The 9,587-nt window shown below is 39.9% G+C and overlaps 1 protein-coding gene across 1 annotated transcript in view; it reads right to left on the bottom strand.

The window, feature by feature from the left end:
- The window catches only part of radil2b (Ras association and DIL domains 2b), a 54,733-nt gene that overhangs the window by 7,520 nt on the left and 37,626 nt on the right, over positions 1-9,587 (bottom strand). The window contains exons 10-11 of the mRNA XM_079595006.1: positions 3,821-4,040; positions 2,257-2,429 (exon numbers count right to left, since the gene is read on the bottom strand). Coding sequence (XP_079451132.1) covers positions 2,257-2,429; positions 3,821-4,040 — 393 coding nt within the window. The remainder of the gene's footprint in view (positions 1-2,256; positions 2,430-3,820; positions 4,041-9,587) is intronic.

The raw sequence follows: 9,587 nt of genomic DNA, 5'->3' as shown, positions 1-9,587 counted from the left end.
TCGACATGAAGCGACTGCAAAAAACTAATTAGTTCACTTCGAAAAAATAAAGCCCAGCCCTATAGGCGGATCTTTTGTGACGTCATTGTTAAAAATAAAGCCCAGCCCTATAGGCGGATCTTTTGTGACGTCATTGTTAAAAATATAGCCCAGCCCTATAGGCGGATCTTTTGTGACGTCATTGTTAAAAATAAAGCCCAGCCCTATAGGCGGATCTTTTGTGACGTCATTGTTAAAAATATAGCCCAGCCCTATAGGCGGATCTTTTGTGACGTCATTGTTAAAAATATAGCCCAGCCCTATAGGCGGATCTTTTGTGACGTCATTGTTAAAAATAAAGCCCAGCCCTATAGGCGGATCTTTTGTGACGTCATTGTTAAAAATATAGCCCAGCCCTATAGGCGGATCTTTTGTGACGTCATTGTTAAAAATATAGCCCAGCCCTATTGAAAGCAATTATTTATTTGATTAAAGTGTTCCGTTAGCAGATGCGATCACTGGCTCTCATAATAAAAGTAAAAAAAAAAAACATATGTAATTACTATATATAATATTTTTTCAAAATGCTGTTTAAATATGTAAATAATAATTAAAATGCAGCCTTATTAATGAGCAAACGTGTGGATGTTAAACGCATATTCACGCGTGGCTGGCAGCAGGTGCAGATTTCTTTCGTACCAACTAACATTTGGAAAATACGAACATTTTAATGAATCCGAAAATTTACGGCAGAACCACTTTACACACGATTTACACAAACATTCGTTCTGCTCGTGTTTCATGAATGAGACCCATTACATGAAACTCATTATAATATGCAAAACTGTTATCCAATCATAGCAGTGGGCGTTTACTTCCAAGTCTTCAATGCGGCACGCCCATAAAAACTGAGCGTTTCAGGAGCTAGCCCCAAAACCAGGGTATAATTAGCTCATTACTTATTCATTTAGATGTTTTTAAATGTAAAAACCAAGCGAACGTCATAAGTGGACCTCGGACAACAATATAAAAAAATGAAAAAGCCAGTTCATGACCCCTTTAAATACTGATTTATTTATTTGTTTAATGTATTAATTTATCATTTATTTATTTTAATAAAAAAAAAAAATCGAGCTATTTTTTAATTATTTAAAAAACAAACGCCTCTCACATTAGCTCACTAGTTTCTATATCAGGACGAGATCCTCCTGTCAGACGCAGACGTGTGTTATCCAGCATCTTTATCTAACGCCATGAAAGAATCTTTGTGCTCACAAAGCTTGATCCTTTAATGAGTAACACTTCCTGTTAATTATCTCCGAGGAACATGCTAATGCCCGATGGCCAGAGAGATTGTGATGAAAGAGGAATGCGTCTGTAATAAGACGGGAATGCAAACCAGCTTTCGTCCCATCATGCTCACATAGTGCAAGATTTAAGGTTTTAGGTCCACCTTCATCCCTCCCTCGGGTCATTTTGACCCGGAAAATATATTTTTTTACATAAAAAAATTGAGTGTTCATCAGACCACAGGACTTTAGTCGCACTTGAACCACGAATACACCAAAATATTTGCATGGATCCAAGGAGTTTTGTGGTTAATATTTTAAAAAGTAACAAATCCTTCCCTCTCGGGTCATTTTGACCCCATTAGGAATGAATGTAATGCGAGGAATGCTTCGGTTCACATAGAAAAACATAAAAATATTCAAAATTCAAACTAACAATGCAAAAACTTTACCAAAAAATAGAAACCATAAAAATATTTGTATAATGTCTACATGTGCATCTGAATGCATGCCTTTAGGACCCAGCGGAACAGCTCATCTGCTCCATATAGAGATATAAGCCCATCTACAGTCATGAAATATCATCTTATATTATTGTTTTCCACAAGAGGTCGGCAAAGACTCCCAAATGTAAGATATTTTGAGCTGAATTAAAAGGTTTCGGCATGAAATTGCGAGTTATTTTGAATTAAAGTTGAAAGAATGTGAGGAATGAGCATAAATTACTATTTATTTAGTATTTATTGATCAAATCGAGTAATTTAAAGGTAAATAAAATATAAAATAACAAAAAATCTCCAAAAAAGTGCATTAAAAAAATAGAAAAAATATTATCAAAATGAAATCAAATAAGCTTTCTAGACAAAAAAAAAAAGTATATATATATATTTTGACCCGCGAGGGAAGGATTTATCACAGGACGCGAGGGACGAATGAAGGCTAAATAATATTTTCTATAGATTAGAATGAATGTGAACAGAACGAGCACCTGTAGGAGGTTCTCCTTCGGCGTGGCCAGTAGATTGACAGCTGTGGAGATCTTGAGAAGAAACCCGTGAGCCAGATCCCCGAGTCCGGCACCGTGAGCCCAGTCCATCAGCAGGTCCAGATTCGCCCTGATCTGAACCCCACGGGACCAGTGGAAAAACGTCCCGCCCGACCCTTCACATGAGCAGAAGCATTGCTGAACATCAAGTCAAGTCAGCTTCATCTATACAGCGTATAAACATTGTGAAAAACGTTATAATCTCAGCGCAAAACTGTGAAAACGCAAAACTGTGAAAACGCTGACGGCGTGCACGTGTGTATCACGAGTTTAGTCTATATATATATATATATGTGTGTGTGTGTGCAGGCGTGTAGTCTTTCTTTACAAATTGACCATCAAATTACTTGTCTGGCCTTAAAAATGTATAATACATGTATGTTATACCCCTAGTGACCTGTTTGTTCTGTTCTTTTCTGTTCTATTAAAATCTATAAAACAATAAAAAATAAAAGTTGAAAAAAATTTTTTTTTAATAATACAGAATTTTAGTGGTTTCAGCGTGTAAACTGGAATCATTCTGACAACGTTTTAACATCTGACAGATCTCACCCAGCGCTGCATCTATCAATTATTCCCTCAAATAATCGATTAATCAGATACAAAATTGTGGTATTAAAAATAGATCCAAGTGAACAAACGCCTTTAAAATTACTTAAAATACAAATATATAAGAAGCAATAATAATTGGTTCAAATAAAGTATCAAAGTAAGTTATCATATGGGTTTTATTGAACAACACTGTAAAAATACACCATGCAAAATAAAAGATATAAACTAATATAAACATATATGAACATTACGTATTATAACGAACGGCCTGGTGTCAGTTGTTGTTGCACTACGGCATGATCAAATCCTTCTTTAATATTGGCCAAACAACATATTCAAATGTCTACTTAACCTTTAATATTTGGTCACTTTTGTACGATAGAAATGCAACAGCCGTTTACCGGTAAACTTTTATTTTGAAATCGCGAAACGAATTTTTTATTTTGAAATTAGAACCATATTTATGTATTCTTATGTGTTGGCGTAGATTTACAAATGAGTTACGTTACAAATCTTGTGAAATGTCGCACACTGCGATTCCAGATGAACGTTAAGCAACACGAACGAGTGCCATACATTATATGTGACCCTGGAGCACACACCAGTCTGGAGCCGCACGGGTATATCTGTGGCAATAACTATACACTGTATGGGTCAAAATTATCCATTTTTCTTTTATGCCAAAAATCATGAGGATATTAAGATCATGTTCCATGAAGATATTTAGTAAATGTCCTACCGTAAATATATAAAACATGTATTTGTGTGAGTGAATGCAGCACAATCGAGAACATAAATGCACAACTTTAAAGGAGATTTTCTCAATGTTTACATTTTTTTGCTCCTCAGATTCCAGATTTTCAATAGTAGGATAGCGTATTTATCCAGCTGGCATGTGATGTATAAATATATGTTTGTGGTCCAGGGTCACATGATTAGTGAGTGAGTGACACACCTCTCTCCATCAGCAGGTTGAACAGCAGAGCGTTGATGAAGAAGAGGATGTAGGCGAAGAGCTGCTGTCGGATGTGTGGATGCACCTGGCAGACTCGGAGTAAACGCAGTGTGTGTGTGCAGATGTGCAGGACTCGCCGGACGTCCTCGGGAACATGCAGCGTCCCGCTCTCGGAGAACGCATTGCTGTCCAGAAAGCCTGGCAGAAGCGGGTACAGCATCTGACACACACACACACACACACACACACACACACACACACACACACACACACACACACACACACACACACACACACACACACACACACACACACACACACACACACACACACACACACACTCATCAGTCATCGTTACACAGGAGAAAACACCAGATCTGAGTAATGATGCACACAACAGACACCAAACACCTGACGATGGCAAGGTGGCCGGCAAAGAGTTTAATATTAAAAAAATGTATTATTTTATTTTATTGCTTATTATTATAAAATATATATATTTTCAAATATATATAGATTATTGTTATTTTTTTATATATATAATATATATATATATATATTTAAATATATATATATATTTTATTGTATTTATTATTATCAATTTAATTTTTGTCCACCTCTGCAAAGCTGGTTTGGAATTATTTGTATTGTTAAAAAAATATTTAAATAGATTTGAATTACTATTAAAAAATGTTTATCTTCAAGTTTGAATATAAGATTATATATAAGATATACTAAGATTGCTCTATATTGAGTTAAACCATACTCTTATCACATCATATTTTCAACATTTTTAATAATTGTAATAATTGTTATACAATGCAAAATAAAGGCCAGTGTTTTTATTTTTTTTCTTTAATGTATGTTGCAAAAAAATTTTTTTTTCACATTTCATGCATGAAAATATATAGCTGTGTTAATATTTTCTTAAGTTTAAATATATTTCATTTGGGAGTCCTTGACATCACAACATTTGATCCCTGTAGTGTCTATTTTTATTAAATTTTTTATTATATATTTCAATATAGTTTTTATTTATTGCTACTTTTTAGTACATCAAGTTAAACTAAATGAAAATGAGAAGTAAAATAACTGAAATAAAATAAGATTGTTTATTTATATTTTATGTCATTTCAGTTAATATTTATTTTTATGGTTTTAGTTTTACACTTAAAAAGCAGTTTGTTTATTTGATTTAACCCGTACATTTTCATTTTGTTTGTATAAATGAATGCATTTAGATTGATTCAGGGATGCTAAATCATATTTTTGACTTGCATAAAACCAGTTCATTTTGATGTTATCATTTTATTACCTTTTTTTCAGTGTAGTTTACTATACTAACCCTGTTACTAATGTATTATGTGATTATATAACACCTGTGCTGTATATGATTTGAATATATTTTAATAATGTATCGTTAAGGCTTTCTAAGTCAATTGGAAACACTTTATTTTAAGGTGTCTTTGTTACACTGTAATTGTCATGTGAGTAATATTAAGTAACTACTATGGGTTAGGATTTGGTTTGGGGTTAGTTGCATGTAATTATGCATAATTTATAGTTATTACAGTGACTACATGTAACAAGGACACAAGTGTTAAGACAATTCTTGTTTTTCTAATGGAATATTGCAGTGATTATCATTAATGATTTATCGTGCACATCATTATTGTGTTAATAATCTTGAATCAGAATAAGTTCCTCTTGCAGCATCTCTTCTCTGATGATGATGTGGGCGGAGCAACCTGTCACTCACATGAGATCAGCCAATAGCAAACCACAACCGTCCAATCAATCCCCAGACACAATCAAGCCCCGCCCACATGTGTTCTTGTTCCTGAAGCGCTTCACTCGATATACGGCACAATAGAGGAGAAAAGCACAACTTTACGAGGAGTTTAAAGACAAGATAATCCATATAGTTCTTATCAGAAAAGAAGGCACCAGAACTTCCTCCATCCCAGCGAACACACACTCTAGACATGATCTCACTGTGTGTGCGATAAGATTACGCTTCCTCATCGTCTTCTGCTCTTCCTCATCAGAGCTTCAGGGTCACCGACCCAAACACCGAGAACAACGACACGCTTTCTTTCCTCATCTCGCATCCCTTCTCCCCGCTGACCCTGTCACGACCCTGAACGACTCCAGTACAGATGTAGATCGTCTGCCCCACTGAAAACACTTTACATATATTCATTTTTCAATAGTACATGGCAAATATACTAACAAAATGTGTTAAATCTTTAAATATATTAAAAGTATATTAGCATCATGCTTTTACCTATTTTCACAATGCAACTTTTAACACTTTAAAATAATGTATATTTTCTACAAAATATAAGTTAGAAGAATAAACTTGAAGTGAAAATTCTGTTTATTTTTTAAAAGTGTATTTTTTTTGGTGCACTTTATTAAAAATATATTTTGGCCATATTTTTAACTGTGTGCTGAAAATTATCATTGTAACAATGCATTGAAAGTATACTTTCAAAATACATTATCGTATACAATTAAGTAAGTAATATTTGTTTATTAATGTGCATTTGTTATTGAAGACAAAGAGTGCAATTTATACTATTTGTAATAAGCCAAAGGTATTACTGAGCATATACTTTATACTCAAATATAATACACTTATGGAATATTGCTTGTGTGTTTCACAGACACTCATAATGAGTTTGTAATGTACTTTATAAAGTTCACTTTAGTCTCACTAATCAAGCATGATTAGTCCCTACACAGACATATAAAGTATACTTGAAGTTGTTCCAATTTCGCACACACAAGTACACTAAATACACTCAGGCTGTGTTTACACGGAAACGATCTGAAGAGAAAACGCAGAAGTGGCGTTGCGTTATCACTTTTTATTCTGCGTTTAGACGAGCGTTATGGGGGGAAATCTGCGTGCATATGGTGACGCAAAAGTGTGTGAGATTGGATGTAGTGTGCACTCCAGGCGGCTAGGTGGCGATGTGGAGCACTGAGAGTGAAAGAGACACTGACACAGTTCTTCATGTTTAATACGGTAAAGCCGCTGCTTTAACTCTCGCTGCTCTTCGCCTGTCGCTCAAAAATGACAGAATTATAATTTTTTTGTCAGTGAAATTAATGCTATATTTTAGTTTGACAATGTTCTGTTATTTTCCTGTACTGGCGCACGCCTGTGACGTAAACGCGTACGCGACGCCTTCACTGTCTAGCAGACTTTTGCGTTTTTACCCTTTAGACGGGAACGCGACGGTGGAGCGTTGTTAAGATCTCCACTCTGGAGGGTGGTTTCACTTTTTTTGCCTTTTTAAGCCCCAAAAACGCCGTCGCCGTGTAAACGAAAGACACATCCGATAAAATATTTTTACTTTTTCACCCGCGAGCGTTCTCGTGTAAACAGGGCCTTAAAGTTCTGCTTTACTACAATTTTAATTACAACTACAATATACTTAGCACAAAATTAATTGTTCCAAAATTGCACACTTCAAGCTAACTAATCATTAACACACTTGAAGTGAACTGATAATTAGTGTGTGGCTGCAAGTATTCTTAGCTTCTTCTTTTTTCCAGCGGGGTGGATGAAGATGAAACATGTGTCGGCCATCTCTGTTCCTCTCAACGCGTCACACTCCAGTAATAAGCCTGTGAACTCATCTCCAGCTGGCAGTGGGAGTGATGTAGAGTCAGAGGATCCTGAAAGAGTCCAGTATGAGGCACACACACACACACACACACACACACACACACACACACACACACACACACACACACACACACACACACACACACACACACACACACACACACACACAATGCTTGCTCTGTTCAGAGTAATGTTGTGCAGACGGACAGCTGGATCCAGTCTGCGCTTGGCACCCGCTGGCCACCATACGTATAGATCCGCGTCTCACACACTCACACAGTCTCTGCACCCGCTGGCCACCATACGTATAGATCCGCGTCTCACACACTCACAGTCTCTGCACCCGCTGGCCACCATACGTATAGATCCGCGTCTCACACACTCACACAGTCTCTGCACCCGCTGGCCACCATACGTATAGATCCGCGTCTCACACACTCACACAGTCTCTGCACCCGCTGGCCACCATACGTATAGATCCGCGTCTCACACACTCACACAGTCTCTGCACCCGCTGGCCACCATACGTATGGATCCGCGTCTCACACACTCACACAGTCTCTGCACCCGCTGGCCACCATACGTATAGATCCGCGTCTCACACACTCACACAGTCTCTGCACCCGCTGGCCACCATACGTATAGATCCGCGTCTCACACACTCACACAGTCTCTGCACCCGCTGGCCACCATACGTATGGATCCGCGTCTCACACACTCACACAGTCTCTGCACCCGCTGGCCACCATACGTATGGATCCGCGTCTCACACACTCACACACTCTTGGCACCCGCTGGCCACCATACGTATAGATCCGCGTCTCACACACTCACACAGTCTCTGCACCCGCTGGCCACCATACGTATGGATCCGCGTCTCACACACTCACACAGTCTCTGCACCCGCTGGCCACCATACGTATGGATCCGCGTCTCACACACTCACACAGTCTCTGCACCCGCTTGCCACCATACGTATGGATCCGCGTCTCACACACTCACACAGTCTCTGCACCCGCTGGCCACCATACGTATAGATCCGCGTCTCACACACTCACACAGTCTTGGCACCCGCTGGCCACCATACGTATAGATCCGCGTCTCACACACTCACACAGTCTCTGCACCCGCTGGCCACCATACGTATAGATCCGCGTCTCACACACTCACACAGTCTTGGCACCCGCTGGCCACCATACGTATAGATCCGCGTCTCACACACTCACACAGTCTCTGCACCCGCTGGCCACCATACGTATGGATCCGCGTCTCACACACTCACACAGTCTCTGCACCCGCTGGCCACCATACGTATAGATCCGCGTCTCTCGCACTCACACAGTCTCTGCACCCGCTGGCCACCATACGTATAGATCCGCGTCTCACACACTCACACAGTCTTGGCACCCGCTGGCCACCATACGTATAGATCCGCGTCTCACACACTCACACAGTCTCTGCACCCGCTGGCCACCATACGTATAGATCCGCGTCTCACACACTCACACAGTCTTGGCACCCGCTGGCCACCATACGTATAGATCCGCGTCTCACACACTCACACAGTCTCTGCACCCGCTGGCCACCATACGTATGGATCCGCGTCTCACACACTCACACAGTCTCTGCACCCGCTGGCCACCATACGTATAGATCCGCGTCTCTCGCACTCACACAGTCTCTGCACCCGCTGGCCACCATACGTATAGATCCGCGTCTCACACACTCACACAGTCTTGGCACCCGCTGGCCACCATACGTATGGATCCGCGTCTCACACACTCACACAGTCTCTGCACCCGCTGGCCACCATACGTATGGATCCGCGTCTCACACACTCACACAGTCTCTGCACCCGCTGGCCACCATACGTATAGATCCGCTTCTCACACACTCACAGTCTCTGCACCCGCTGGCCACCATACGTATAGATCCGCGTCTCACACACTCACAGTCTCTGCACCCGCTGGCCACCATACGTATAGATCCGCGTCTCACACACTCACAGTCTCTGCACCCGCTGGCCACCATACGTATAGATCCGCGTCTCACACACTCACAGTCTCTGCACCCGCTGGCCACCATACGTATAGATCCGCGTCTCACACACTCACACGGTCTCTGCAC

The sequence above is a fragment of the Phoxinus phoxinus genome (genome assembly GCF_949152265.1).
Source record: "Phoxinus phoxinus genome assembly, chromosome: 21".
Taxonomy (NCBI): domain Eukaryota; kingdom Metazoa; phylum Chordata; class Actinopteri; order Cypriniformes; family Leuciscidae; genus Phoxinus; species Phoxinus phoxinus.
This window is presented reverse-complemented; position numbering and strand designations above follow the sequence as displayed.